Genomic DNA, 14,322 nt, shown 5'->3' on the forward strand with positions numbered 1-14,322 from the left:
CAGCGTATTCTCTCCGTGATTCCCACACGTTCCACGACGAGAACTGGATTCAGAACGGAGAGGCAGCGGTGGGTGAGCAGCAGATGGGGGGTAGGCGAAGAGGCGATAGGAGACGTCGTCGTGTAAGTCGACCACAAGTTGGAAGCTCGCGTGGAAGGGACCGACCATGTGCTGCGGCGAGGCACGACGTGCGAGGAACGACGAGACGTATTTATAATCGATCAGAGATGGCCTCCTCCAGGGGGCCGTTCGCAAAGTTCATTCCGTTCGCTCCTTCGGCGTATTCTGCATTCACGGGCCGTCACCAAGGACGACGCCATCCGGCCGCGCATGATGGCATGGCCCTGCCCTGCGCAATTCACTGCGCTCTCGCACCTCCCGTCGTCGCACGGCTCGAGGTACATGTCGGCAGGTACCTTTTCTCACCTTCTCGGTCTCCGACAGGCTGGGTGGGAAAAGCGAGCTAGGTGGGCCCATCTGCATCAGCAGCGTGAGAGTGGAACCCCCTTTTGCGTACGAGTACTCCGTACCTGGGCAAGCAATACAAGAACTGTACGGAGTACAGTAGGCGTGTGTCCACGTACGAGCACGGCAATAAGCAGGTACCTGCGCAAGCAATACAAGAACTGTACAGTAGGCGTGTCCACGTACGAGCACGGTATAAGCAGGTACCTTCTATTCCATTCGACATCTTCGTCACAGGAACTCTGCAGGTGTACCAAGTAATTAGGTGGACTTGCAGCTACCGATACATGTGTTGGGCGAGTACACTACGCAAGTACTATCTTACTTACCTTAGTACCTAGTAGGTAATAGTAAGGTAGTCGGAAAGTACAAGTACACCCATAGCCTCAGGTATCCAGTACCAAGCAATACACCAACTTACACCCAAGCGTAGTAATACTTGCGTGTACCAGTACGGAGCACTGCAGTTGTATAGTACGGAGCACTGCAGCTGTATAGTACGGGGCACTGCAGCTGCATACCTAGTACGGAGCACTGCAGCTGTATAGCACGCCTACATGTACTTGTACGGCCATGTTACAGCAACAGGAATCCAGGGCGTCGGAGGCGGCATGGGATTGGCCCTGAGATGGAAGATGGATCGGGGCCGGATGTACGGAGTAAGCAACCACAACTACAGCTGGCCATCGGCTCATGACGATCGAGTACACCATGGTACCATGCAGCATGCACTCGGACATGGTTGGTATTCTTTAGCGTCCGGAAGGCTGATGCGTTTGCCACGGCCATTCCACGCCTATTCCCCCAGCGGAATTGCGAGCGTTGACCGACGACAATGGTCCAGCCTGCTTTTGCGCCCATCTGACTCACGAGGATCACAGGGGGTCGGGGCAGGTCGCTCGTTGCGGTGTCACGCCGATTGATTAAGCTTCCCTCTGCAAGCTTCCATCGCAGACCTTAGACTCGTGCTTAGCCTTAACTCCGGCTGCCCGGCTGGCGACCTGGGGCATGGCGGGGTACGTACCCCTCCTCTTCGTCCCTCGCGTCTTTGCCTTGACGCGAACGCCGAGCGGCATGCGAGCAACGACGACGACGCTACTCCGTACGGTTGTACTAATATAATGTACTTACCGGTTCGTGACACACATGTAGTTGTACGTCGCAAGCAAGAGAGAGTCTGGCGGTGTTGGACGGCTCGTTGCATATTTCTCCTTGAAAATTCTCGTGCGACGTGTGGCAGAAAAGGATTTCCTCCCACTCCAGCAGCATCGGACATTGACGCGCAAGCACGGTCGCCCGCCAGGAGTACCGTATTTGTACTTTGCCCTGCGAATGCCACTCCGTGCAGCAGGTACGGGTACTGCACGACGCATGCCGAGTGTGCCGATACGTAGGTGCCACCTGGCTAGCAGGTACTCGTCATGACCAGTACTTGTGCATAGTCCCTACTTAGGTACTAGGTATTAATAATATTACTAGGTAGGTAGCATACAGTAAGTAAGTGCAGTACTAGTGCCAGTGCTTAACAGTACATGTCCCTACTCCCAGGGAAATCGTGTTTACGGAACAGAGCCCGCCCTCCCTAATTTCTTCCTACCAGCATGCAAGCAGTCATCACACTTGCCCTCGCCCTTCAACCGTCCTTGTACCGCCGGTCCTCTGGCTCGCCGAGACCAAAGGCACCTTGGTACTAGGTAGATAGGCACCTTGGTAGATGCCGGCCGAGTGATGGGGCTCCCTACCATGTACTCGTCCCGTACGGAGCACTCCCGACTGACACTCAAACGAGCCATCTACATGCGACTACAATATTGCTTACCAACTGTCTAGGCGTGCCGAGTGCTAGAAGTTCCATGTCATGCATGGGTACGACCCCGTACGCCTACATGGTCGGAGGCCCGACGCCCTCACCGTCGGCGTGGTGCTAGCGGTGCACACAAACGTGCCGTGCGCACGATCCCGAGACACAACTCTCTCCGCCGTACTCCGCACTCCGTACGATAATACGACTTGTACTCGCACACGCGCACGCACACGCGCACCAGTATCCTGCAGGCCGTCGTGGATGTGAGACTTGATGACTCAAACAGACGAAGTGATTCCGCGCCGAATGGAGACGGAGTGCGAGCACCCCTGCGGCCCAATTCGACTTGTAGGTGTTTCGTGGTGCCTACAGTAATAATTACTGTCTACTGCGTACCTAGTACTCCTAGTACATTGACTCGACAAAAGTGACGATTCAGCTTTGGTGGTGCTACTCGTACAAAATGAATCGACATTTTTGCCACCCCGCCGTAGGTTCCTCCTAGTACTACTAACCTAAGGTACCATTAGTACTATTGTTACAGCACTCGTCGGAACAGTACAGTGCAGTGAATGCACGAGTACTCCGTACGTGCAGGCATGTCTTTGTGCAAGTATTGCTTTCTCGGCCCCAACCCGAGGCCAGCTCTCATCCATGCTCAGCCAGAGCGCCTCTTTCGCTCCTCGGCCTTTTGCATCGTCCGTCGTCGTTTGTGCCTTCGGTCTGCTTTCCTCGGCCCTTTGACACCAAGCTCGCCCCTCGCTCGCGCGAAAATGTGATTCCACGTCAGCTGCCGGTACGGAAGCCACTGTAGTCTGTTGCTCCTCCATTCACCAGAAGTGAGCAAGCGCCCAGACGGGGGCTTCGGCTGGCCTGGCCGTCGTAGAGGCGCTTCAACGTACAAACTCCTTGAGGTCCTTGGCATCCTCAAACGTCACCTTGCCGTCGCGCCGAACGGAGGCAACGTGCAAACCGCCCCCGACCTTTGTCTCGACCGCCGTCGTCGCGGCCGCAGCCTGCGTCTTCCTCTCCTGCTCCGAGCCCGCCCGCTGCAGCGCGTGCGGCAGCGCACCTCCCGGCGAGTCGGCAATCTCGTTCACCTGCTCGTTCGACAGCACGTCGGCCACGCGCACGCCGCGACTCGACAGCAAAAGGGTGGTCGGCCCTCGAAACCGCAGGAACAGGCGGTCGCCCCAGATGGTGCGCCGCGCCGCCGTCCGCAAGCGAAAGAGCATGCGCGCTAGGAACTCGTACGTCTCCGTCTTGCGCATGTTCCTCATAAACTCCGACGAGGGCACCCACGACGTCAGCGATGGCACCTGGATACGCAAGCTCGAGCTCTTGAACCGGAATGCCTGCGGCTCGTTCCTCGACACGGCGTAGGCGACGACGCCGCCCGGGTGAGCGACAAACTCCTCCCCTTCGGCGAGCGTCAGCTGGTAGATCTGGCCCGGCGCCGACAGCGCTGCCAAGCCGCGACCCGTCAGGTGGGTGCTGCCCCAGTGAGCGACCGACAGCCCCCTCTGGATCCGCGACGACGGCGACAGCGTATGGCCCGTCCAGGCGAGCAGCGCGTTTCGCTGCGAGACCATCCAGTCGGTGGTGCCGTCCAGGTGCAGCACGGTAAACGTCGTCGTCGGCGATTTCGTCGAGATGAGCGCCGTGATGGGCGACGTGGCGGATATGCGCTGGTAGAGGAACGGAACGCCGAGGAGGGCTCGCGTCGTCGGGTTCAGCAGCGACAGGGTCGATTGCGCCTATGGCATCGTTCATGCCGCGTCAGCTCGTCGTCCTCTTCGTCACCGCAACCGTAGCCGTGCCCGGATGCTGCCTCTCACATTTTCTGCCTTGCCGGCCACGGCGACAAGCGTACCCCTCCGGGTGTAGAGCGTCTGCGAGGCGGAGAGGGTGACGGAGAGGAGCGAGTAGGGCGACCCGAGAACCTCGAACCGAGCATCTGCGATCCAAGCCACGTCAGCATTGGCGGCTCCGGCGACGCGAACGCGGCCTTGTGTGACGGCACGACGCATCGATGCACGTGCGGAGGGCACCTACCGGCCATGTCTCTGGCGCCGACGGAAGCTCCAAAGGCACCACCCCCCTCACCCTGCGAGGCGTCGGTACTGGGCGCCGCGCTGATTTGAATTGCTCGGCATTTTCGGCAGACAAAGGTGGGCGTCTGGAGCCGCACGCGCCGCGCCGTCCGTAGAAGAGGCGTTGGGCCTCGCATCATGGGCGGTGGTGGCGATGGTGGCGAGGCAGGTGAAGGCAGGTGATGGGTTGACGCTGGCGATGCTGCGAGCTAGGTAGCTAAGGGTGCTGCGGCTGCGATTGCATGTCGAGTCGCCGCGGACAAATTTATGGCCGAGATCCAGCCTCGACGACGTGCTGTAAGTACCGTAATTACAGTACAGTAAATAGAGGGGAGGGAGTCGGGTAGCAGGCACCGCTTGCAGGCTTTTTCCGGCGCCGACATGGTGCCACAGCGGCTCGTTCCTTGCAAGTAGAGTAAGTACTGTACTTACCCCGTACTGTAATTAATACATGCACTCTGTATTGGGTGTCGGTACGGAGAACCCAAGAAGAACTATTACAGTAATACCTAGTGGTAATTACGGAGCGCATTGTAATACGGAGTAGTGTACAGTACAGTATACTAGGTAGTTAGGTTAGGAGCTGTACAAGTGTTAATCATTACTATGAATTTCTCCCAACAGCAGTGCCTACAGTGCTTGTACTTGCGGTTCAAGCACTAATACTCAGAGGTACAGTCACTTGACAAAAGTGACGATTCAGTTTTGGTGGCACTACTCCTACAAACTGAATCGACATTTTTGTCACCCCACTGTACCAACGCCGTTGCTGGGACGACTGCGCCAGGGCTTCGCTAGCATCGCACGGCTCCTCCTACGCAGCCTGCCATTGCGAGCACAACAACGTCCAAGGTCTCACAAGCGCAAGCCTGAACAGATTTCGCCATCCGCCAAATTCGGCCACCCTGGCAATCGGCACTCAGGTAGGCAGGGCTACGCTCGCACTCGTACCACACTGCCCAGCACGGATGCCTAGTTAGCCTCAAAGTCGGCCTTGATCGCAACGTTCGGCGGTTGCCTCGCATTGCCTCGCATCGTCCCACCCCCTGCCTCGCTCGCTTCTCTCGAAGCACTGCCGCCGCGAGCCATGTCCGTCCGCGTCGTCGCAAGGATACGTCCTCTTCTGGAGCAGGAGCTGGACAAGGACATTGTCGTTCGAGCAGACGGCGTCGGGCCCGGCAAGCCGAACACGATTGTCAAGATACCGAACCCCAAGAAGGAGGCCGAGGAGTTTTCGTTTGCCTTTAACGGCGTCTACGACCAGTCGACGTCACAGGAGGCCTTGTTTACCTCTGAAGGTGCGTAGCTCTCTAGCCGCCTGTCGTCCTCGCCCTCGTCCACGCTCCCGAGCCCCTTTTCTCTTCCTCTTCCTCTTCCTTCTCCTCTTCCTCTTCCTCTTCCCACTCCTCTTCCCTCTCCTCCTCCTCGGCGGGACGAGGGGGGCGCCGCAACCGCGTGGCGGCGGTGAGCTGACGCGCAAGACAGTGCAACCCCATCTCAAATCACTTTTCCAGGGTCTCGACGTTACCCTCTTCGCGTATGGCGTCACCGGCACCGGCAAGACGCACACGATGCGTGGCGGGCTCAAGCTGGCGGACCGAGGCGTCATCCCCCGCCTGCTGAGCAGCATCTTCCGAAGGGGCAAGAAGATTACAAAGGACACGGACGGGGCCACGACGGTTCGCGTGAGCTTGTCGTACTACGAAATCTACAACGACAAGGTCTTCGACCTTCTCGAGCCCGTCGAGTCGCGAACGGCCTCGGGTCTGCCGCTGCGGGCGGAGGCGAGCGGCCGGACCGTCGTGTGCGGCCTGTCGGAACGGGCCTGCGACGACCTGCGCGACTTTGAGAAGATGTACATCGAGGCCAACAACAATCGCGTGACGGCCTCGACCAAGCTCAACGCCCACAGCAGCCGGAGCCACGCCATACTGCGCGTCAAGCTGACGCAGACGACGGGGGACGCCGTCCGGGAGAGCACCGCCTCCGCCATCGACCTCGCCGGCTCCGAGGACAACCGGCGGACGGACAACGGCAAGGAGCGGCTGGTGGAGTCGGCGGCCATCAACAAGAGCCTCTTCGTCCTCAGCCAGTGCATCGACGCCATCTCGAGGGGCGACAAGAGGGTGCCGTACCGCGAGTCCAAGATGACGCGCATCCTCTCGCTCGGGCAGAACAACGGCATCACCGTCATGATCCTCAACCTGGCCCCGCTGAGGAGCTACCACCTGGACACGCTGAGCAGCTTGAACGTCAGCTCGCGCGCGAAGCGGATCGAGGTCCGCGAGATCGAGAACGAGGTCGTCTACAAGCAGTTTCCCAGGACCAACTCGGCCGGCTCCGTGACGGGCATCCCCCGTCAGCCTCTGCGACCGCTGGCGAACGCGCACAACGTCCACAACGGCAACATGGCGGCCAAGGCGACCGAGCCCAGCAAAGCCGCCAAGGCGTTCAGCGTCTACACGGACAAGGCGAAGCAGCCGGCCACGGCGCGCCCCGCCGTCGGGTCGAGCCTCGCGTCGCGCCGAAGCTTGCACAAGCGACCTTCGGAGCACGACGGCCTCCCGAGACCGTCCAAGCTCGCGAGGCCGGCGACCGAAGGGCCCGTCACGGTGTCGGCGGCCCAGATCGAGGCCATGGTCGAGAAGAAGGTGAGCGAGATACTGGCGGCTCGGTCGGCGGCGGAGATGTCGTCGGCCCCGCCGCCCGCCGCCCCTGCTCGGCAGGAACTGAGCGAGACGGTGCAGCGGCGTCTCGAGGCTCTGGAAAAGCGAATCGACAAGGACGAATGGCGCGAGGACGCCAAGTCGGACGGGCTCCGCCATCTCCTGGCCGCCAGGCAACACAAGGAGCGGGGCGACGACGCCGGCGCGCTCAAGGCGTACGAGATGGCCTTGCCCTACTTTCCGGGACAGGCGAAGTTGCTGGGGAAGATGGAGCGGCTGAGGGCACGGCTGGGACTCGCCGGGGAGCAGCCTGCCGAGCAGCACCGGACGCCGCCCGGATCGGCCAAGAGGAAGAGGCAGCGCAGGATCGCCGCCGACGCCGAGAGCGAATACGACGACGGCGAAGCGGATGCGGAGGAGGAGCGGGCGACGAGCGGCGCCAGGACGACGAGCGGCGCCAGGACGACGAGCGGCGCCAGGACGACGAAGCCGCTCAAGGCGAGGTCCCAAGCCGTCTCGAAGCAGGTGGTGGCATCCGACGACGGCGCGGCCGAACCGGCGTCGCCGCGAACGCGGCAGCTCTTGGCCGTGATCAACTCGCGCAACCTGTCGCAGATCCGAGGCCTCGTCGGCTTCGGCTCCAAACGAGCGGGCGACCTCGTCGACTACCTCGAGCTCGCGGCGCTGGAGGATCTGGACGGCGCGCGGATCGAATCCCTCGCCCAGCTCTGCGCGCTGCCAGGCATGGGCGCGCGGACGGTGGAGCGGGCGTACGAGGGTCTGGCGTCGCGTGCCGAGATTTCCCTGTGACGGTGGCAGCAGGAGTTGGGAGTAGGAAGGAGGTTGGCGAGCTTGGCGTCTGGCGTCGTTGTCATGTTATCCCTGCGCGCGAAGCGCAATTGTTTGTTCGTTCCCTGTGCAGCGCGGTCGGGGACTAGGCCTACGTGATGGATGAATCAACGAGGCCGGACGATTTCCGCCGGACACGAAGCGAGTTCTTCCTTGCCCGCATCAGCAGCGTTCATCATGGTCGGTAAAGAAAGGTTCACGTGCTTGTTGCTTGTCTTGGGGGCGCGATTCCGGTCACGACGAGGCGATGGTTCCTGTGCCAACAGGCGGGTAGAAGTTGGCACCGACATGGGCATCGAGCACTCTACTCGGCAGAGCCTTGTCCGTGACTATTCCGATGCACTTGAACAGGCTCGTCGTATGACTTGAAAGTTTTTTGTTTTACTTTTTTCATTCATTTTGATGATGTATGCCTATGGCGTCTATCGTTCTAGATTCTATCCTTTTAGATTTTACTCGTATCCGACGCTTTGCCATGCATCTTTCCATGCCTCCATCCACCACAGCTGACGCTGCCATGCGGCTCATGATGCAGCGCTTGCGGAAGGGGAGCCGAGGCACCGGGGGGTATCATTTTCGCCCATCGTCTTCTCAATCTCTCCGCCGCTAGTATTGCGAGTCGAAATTCGGCATGGTCACCAGCACCGACAACACTCCCGGAATGGCCGTCGACTCGAGCATCGGCATCATCGACATTGACTGCAGTTCCGGTGCTAGAGACACCGCCAGGGGGGACGCCAGGGACCGCAGCGAGTGCTTCGGCCCGTGCTGGGTGGTGGCCAGGTCCGGTTGGGTACCCTTCTCCTCGGCGGCGGCCTCCTCGGCGGCGGTCTCCTCGGCGGCGTCGCTCGTGGTCGGTGTCATGACGCCGCCGGCGGCTTCCTCCAGCTCGGTCCGGGTGCAGCTCTTGGCCACGGCGCGGGCAAAGTGGGCAAAGGAATCGGCGTGGTTCTTGTTCTCCGAGGCCGGGAGCGCCGTCGTGTCGGGGATGCCGTAGGTGTCGTCGCAGTCGGTCGTGCTCCCGAGAGCGTGCGTCATCTCATGCAGGAGGATGTCGCCCGGCTCGAGGATGTCGCAGCCCTTGCCGTCGGGCTCCAGAGGTTCGAAGAAGTTGGGGCAGAGAAGGAGACGCTGACCGCCGATTTCCGTCAGGCCGTAGAAGTCGCCGCACTCGTTGTCCCGCTTCTGCCGGCAGGTGATGTGCGTCTTTTGGCCGCCAGCCGTGCCGCACTCCTTGGCGATCTTGCCGAAGAGCGCTGCCGCCGTCGACCGCATAGACTCGGAGGCATCCTTGAAGAAGAAGTTCATCAACATCGGGTCGGGGTCGCGCGTCGCCTTTTGCGCCATCTCGGCCGTCGCGGCACACTGTCTCATGGCCTCTTGGACGTAGTGCTCGTTTTCGCCGCAATCCGGATAGATTTCCGCGCGCTTTTCGTTTGTCGCAACCGTCGATTCCTCAGCGGACAGGGCGCCGACGGCGACGGCCGAGCCGGCGAGGACGAAAAGGAGAGAGTAGTGGTCGGTCCGCATCTCGAATGAAGGAATGAATACTGGAAAATGAATGAAAATGAATGTTGATGAATGCAAATGAATGCAGAGGAATGTTGATGGATGTTAATGAAAGTTAATGAAAGTTGATGAATGTTGATGAATGTTAATGAATGTAAGAAAAGGTAGAAATGGTAAAAAAAAAGAGGCCAAAGGAGTGTCGTGTACAAAAAAGCAGAGAGCGACAATGTACGGTAATGAATGTGGTTGGTTACGCGAGAGCCGTCGTAAAGAAGGAAAAGACAGACATGGACATAACCGGTAGGGAGTGACGACCTTGGCAGACAAAAGGCAGCTTTTCGCACAGCGAGAAGCACCGGTTGCCAGCGGATGCAGGGCGAGGAAAACGAAGGTGAGGGATGCGCAAGGTGAGAGGAGGCCATCGCAAACAGCGGTCAAGGGGGCGCCGGTGCTCTTGCCTTTATACGACTCACCGCTCACCGTGCGTCGGTGGCGGCCCCCCTGGTCCGGCAATGCAAAACACGGGTGGAAGTGGGTGCTGCGGGTACCTGGGCGGTGTGGGGGCCTGGTGCCGCAGTCGAGCGCGCGATGCGGAGCAGGGAGGCCGCCACGGGCGGCGGCCATCGTTTGGCCAGGCAGTCGCCGGCGGTGCCTTGGGCCATCTCTTGCCGTCGTCGGTACGAGAAGGGAAACAGAAGCGGCCTAGTCGGTTTCGAGCCGTCGGCGTGGCTCGAATCGGGCTGCCTGCCATGCTTCGGAGGAGTCGCCTCCTCACGCTAGGCTTTGCACTAGTCCCGTTCCTGTCAGGCAGGAAGGGTTCGCCGCTCGTGCTGGACTATTTTCGGGACTAGCACGTCACTAGCGGCGCATGATGCAGCAAGAAAGGTCGACTCGTTCCGCTTGGACTTGTGGTGGCGCCGAGGCTGAGATGCCTCTAAACCACGTAATACCGACTAACGCCCATTGTGTGCGAGTGCTGTAGTTACGGTTCGTACCCGGCCACGGCCAAGTGGTGGGGCGCGGTACCCGGCAAATGCGCAGTCACTTCGCCGCATCGAAGGTACCAGCTATTTAGCGTCGGCACTAGGCATCCCTGGGTCCCCCGATCTAGCCTAGTGCCTTGATCGCCCGACACGGGCCTGGTAGGCACGGATCACTCGCAAGCAAGCGCGGAGTACGGAGTACATGTATTATAGTTCGTTAGGAATCGCTCCATACTGCAGGGAAGCACCTAACAGCAAGGGACCTGCCAGCACTTGCTGTTGCATCTACATGCATAGTTGTACAAGTACAAACAAGCAAGTAATACATGTACTGTAAATACATGCATACAGTAAGTAGCTGTACGCTTTGGTTGTGGCTCGCTTGCGCGTTCTTGTCATACCATACAATTACCATTACACAAGCACAAGCTCCGTTGCTGGAACAAGTACTCACGAGTACAACAAGTACAAGCAGGTGTACTTGGTTATACTGGCACATGTTCCCATTCTTGATGGGCAGGCGATGCATACACATGCAGTAAGCGAGAGAGGTTGATACCTAATGCTAGGTACCTACTTAGTATTACTCTGTACCAACGGCACATGCAACTGTGTGATGTACATGTAGGTGCATTGTCGGTGGACTCTACGGAGTACTGTACTCCGGACCAAGTACGAGGTACTACATGTATTGGACGTGTGCATGCAAGTACCATCTGCATGTTTCCCCGAGTAGGTGTACATGCACAACCACCCAACGCACAACCACCGCACACACAACCACCGCACACACAACCACCGCGCACACAACCACCCAACGCATGCACAACCACGACATCCACGTACTTGAGAACGTGTGCATGTAGCAAGGACGCTGGCGGGAGTCGGCCGACGCATCTCATCACCAGTACAAATACCGGTGCAAGGTGATGACGGACGCGCGCAGGCGTTGCCTTTCTGATGTTCTTGCCCTCTCGAGGCAAACGACGGAAGCCCCGAGGAAACGTCCGTCAACGCAGCTGAGAGCAGCGAGATACGGACGCCGTCCTTCACTACGACCAATTCGTCACTAGAATATTGACAGCATCGCACCACCAATAGATGCCTCCAGCATGACAGGTGCGGGCAGGTGGCACGAGTACTTGGTATGTATGCGAGTAAAGGCAGCGCATGTACTGTAGCTGTAGTCTACTGGGTACTATACGGAGTACTAGGCACCTAGTATGTTCGGAGAACTTACAGTATTACTGCAAGTACCTGTGGTGGTAATGGGCCCGTAGCCAACACCCCCCTCCCCCCCGCCACTGCACATGAACTATCCGTACTTGCAGGCACATGTACAATAGGTGCACTAGTAATACAAGGGCTGCACGCCATGCTACTACTGTATACTGTGCTTGTAAGCATATTTGGTAAAGTACCGACGCTTGCTGGCAAATTTCGAGTAGTACGGAGTATAACTCCGATCGCTAGGTTAGCACACAGGTACCCGCCATGGCAGACGTCCGTATCCGAAACGTCACCGGCCATCCCACGCTGGGGATCCGCAGCACAGCTAGCTGAATGCACGAGTACGCCTGTCCGCTCGTCGAATGTTTCCATCGTTTCGACGCCCAAGCCTCGCCGCGCTTTTCCCTCTCGCCGCAGGCTCGACCAAGATAAGAACGCCGTCACCCGGTTGTTGACGGCTCGGCCGGCACGCCGGAATCGGCGGCATGATGATTCGAGCGGCCCATTCCCCCGCGGTCGGCCCGGGTGATGCTCGGAAACGACGAGCGAGCGCTCGTTCTCATCCATCCGACGCCTCTGCGCCGACATGGATGGACGGCGCGTAAAGTGCGAACGGAGAGTGCGATCGATCGATCGTCTCGTCGGCTGCGCATTGCACGGCCACCCACCTGGACTCCCAACCCCTGCTTGGTGAGGAAAGCCGGCGGGTTTCACATTAGAACGGAGGAGTGGGGCAGGTCGTGTACTTGCGTGTACACCGTCACGAGCACACCCTTGCGTGCGAAGCCATGTACCTACAGGTACCCCGGGGCCTCCGCCAGACCTGGCCGGCAATGGAAGGCCAAGGCGGAGCCTGTTCGGCGATTGGACCCGTGCCCTACCGGTTGATGCCCGTTGTCCTTTGTGGAGATCCGGTTCCCAGATTCGGTCCGGCCGCAGCATGCACGGCTCCCCGGCGAACGGAGAAAGGGGCGTGCAGCACGGAACCCGCAGCACGGAGCCCGCAGCACGGAGCACGCGGCACTGAGCACTGAGCACGGGGCACGGAGCTGCTCGTTGCAGGTAATGCAGACTTGCCCGTCGGCCCGGTCCCATTCATTCACTCATCTAGGTGTGTTCCGTCCTCGGTGCACGCCCCGCCTCCCCATGCCCGAGCATGTCCGTGTTCATGTGCGCGGCTCAAGGCCACTGCCCCTCCGCCAGCATGCAACGAGTTCCTTCGCCGAGCATCCCTCTACCAGGCACCCTCGCTGCCCAGCTGCTCCTCGGCCTGACGCTGGGCGTGACGCTTGGCCCTTTCGGTGTCGATAAAGTCGAGCCCCTTGGTCTCCACCTCGCGATCGACAAAGGCGCCGATGACGCCGGCGAGAATCTCCTTTGCCTTTGCGTGGCTGGAGGGGTTGCCTGTCGGTCGAGAAGGCTCGCCTCAGCGCGCCATCGCACCGTCAAGGGCGGGAAACACGGCGGAGCAGGAGAAGCGGAACGAGGGGGTTGACGCACCGTTCCGCGCGACGTGGTCCTCGTACGCCTTGGCGGCCTCGTAGGCGGCCGCACCGCCAATCAACTCGTGCGTCCACTGGGCCTCGTGCGGACGATTGACGACTTGGTCGTAGGCCTGCGCCTCGTGGGAGTCGTCTGGAAAGAGTCGGCGTCTGCCGTCAGTCGACGAGACGGGAGCAGCATGGGCTTCACGTCACGTACCGTCGAACCAACCCATGGTGGTGTGCGTGCCTTTGTTTGTTCGTACCAGGTTTGTGGGCTGTTCGGCTCACTGGCTCACCGGCTCACTCAATCATTCGAAGCTTGACTTGCTTCGAAGTGCGAGCCAGGGAGGGACATGCGGGGTTTATGTACAGAGTGCGGATACATGCGGGATATACGCAGGTGGTAGGTGTACATGCACCCCGTACTTACTTACATTTGGATGGCAATCATGCTCTGTTCGAAGCTTGCCTGTGTGCCTACCAGCACGCTCATGACTGACGTATCCGTGTCCGCGTCCAAGGGAGTTCCCGTGCCGCGTCGAGGCGCAGACGTCACGTCAGCGCCGGCTGCAAGCCGTACCTCTTCGGCTTTCGGCTTCGAGAGGCCGGGCGGTGTGCCGAAGAGCCGGGTCGCCGCTGCCGAAATTCCCGCTCCAGCACGGATAAGCCGGCAGCGGTCACGCACGGCCCGCGTCGGCGCCCGCGCCACAGGCACGCTGGCCGCGTCACGCTTCCTCCCAGAAGGGGAGGCTGAGTCCTCCGTGGGATGCGCCTTCCGTCACGCAGAATCATCCGTACATCCATCCATCCATCCTTCCTTCCTTCCTTCTCGTCAGCTTCGCGTCTTGACCTGGCAGCAGCGACTGTAGCGTCGTCGCTGCCTTTTCGTCATTTCCTCGCCCGCCCGCTGCCGTCGTTCCGTCGGCCGGCCATGGGGCGGTAGGCGAAATGCTGCACCGACACGGCTGACGGCTGGTTTTGAATGGCAGTGCTCCAAGCAGCCCTGTGCCCATGATGCGAGCAACGCACGCATTCCCGTCAACCCCTTCCCGTCAACCGCCTCTCCTCTCCTTCTCCCTCTCCTTCGTCCTCGCAGCCGGCCCCTCCCAGACGTGCCGTGCTCTGCTCCATCTCCGTGCCTCGACGTGAGCGAAACGTGCCCGCCGCTTCCCGCCTCCTCTCGTCCCGCCGAGCACGCGCCGCCCAAGCTTCGCTCGACAAGCACGCATGCTCCCTGCG

At 60.0% G+C, this 14,322-nt stretch overlaps 5 protein-coding genes across 5 annotated transcripts; 2 read left to right on the forward strand and 3 right to left on the reverse strand.

The window, feature by feature from the left end:
- Positions 1-3,162: 3,162 nt before the first annotated feature.
- Positions 3,163-4,499, reverse strand: DCS_06726 (uncharacterized protein; the record flags this gene model as incomplete). Its single annotated transcript, XM_040804014.1, has 3 exons — positions 3,163-4,026; positions 4,108-4,226; positions 4,325-4,499. 3 exons carry the CDS (start codon positions 4,497-4,499, stop codon positions 3,163-3,165), a joined length of 1,158 nt encoding a protein of 385 aa, XP_040654118.1.
- Positions 4,500-5,449: 950 nt separating this feature from the next.
- Positions 5,450-7,838, forward strand: DCS_06727 (uncharacterized protein; the record flags this gene model as incomplete). Its single annotated transcript, XM_040804015.1, has 2 exons — positions 5,450-5,660; positions 5,713-7,838. 2 exons carry the CDS (start codon positions 5,450-5,452, stop codon positions 7,836-7,838), a joined length of 2,337 nt encoding a protein of 778 aa, XP_040654119.1.
- Positions 7,839-8,483: 645 nt separating this feature from the next.
- DCS_06728 (uncharacterized protein) lies at positions 8,484-9,407 on the reverse strand (the record flags this gene model as incomplete). The annotated part of the gene is made up of 1 exon (XM_040804016.1): positions 8,484-9,407. One exon carries the CDS (start codon positions 9,405-9,407, stop codon positions 8,484-8,486), a length of 924 nt encoding a protein of 307 aa, XP_040654120.1.
- A 3,426-nt stretch (positions 9,408-12,833) lies between these two features.
- DCS_06729 (phosphoglycerate mutase family protein) lies at positions 12,834-13,316 on the reverse strand (the record flags this gene model as incomplete). The annotated part of the gene is made up of 3 exons (XM_040804017.1): positions 12,834-13,003; positions 13,100-13,234; positions 13,301-13,316. The coding sequence occupies 3 exons, from the start codon at positions 13,314-13,316 to the stop codon at positions 12,834-12,836; spliced, it is 321 nt and encodes a 106-aa protein (XP_040654121.1).
- Positions 13,317-13,532: 216 nt separating this feature from the next.
- Positions 13,533-13,952, forward strand: DCS_06730 (uncharacterized protein; the record flags this gene model as incomplete). The annotated part of the gene is made up of 1 exon (XM_040804018.1): positions 13,533-13,952. The coding sequence occupies one exon, from the start codon at positions 13,533-13,535 to the stop codon at positions 13,950-13,952; it is 420 nt and encodes a 139-aa protein (XP_040654122.1).
- Positions 13,953-14,322: the final 370 nt, after the last annotated feature.

Source organism: Drechmeria coniospora, chromosome 03 (genome assembly GCF_001625195.1).
Source record: "Drechmeria coniospora strain ARSEF 6962 chromosome 03, whole genome shotgun sequence".
Lineage (NCBI taxonomy): Eukaryota > Fungi > Ascomycota > Sordariomycetes > Hypocreales > Ophiocordycipitaceae > Drechmeria > Drechmeria coniospora.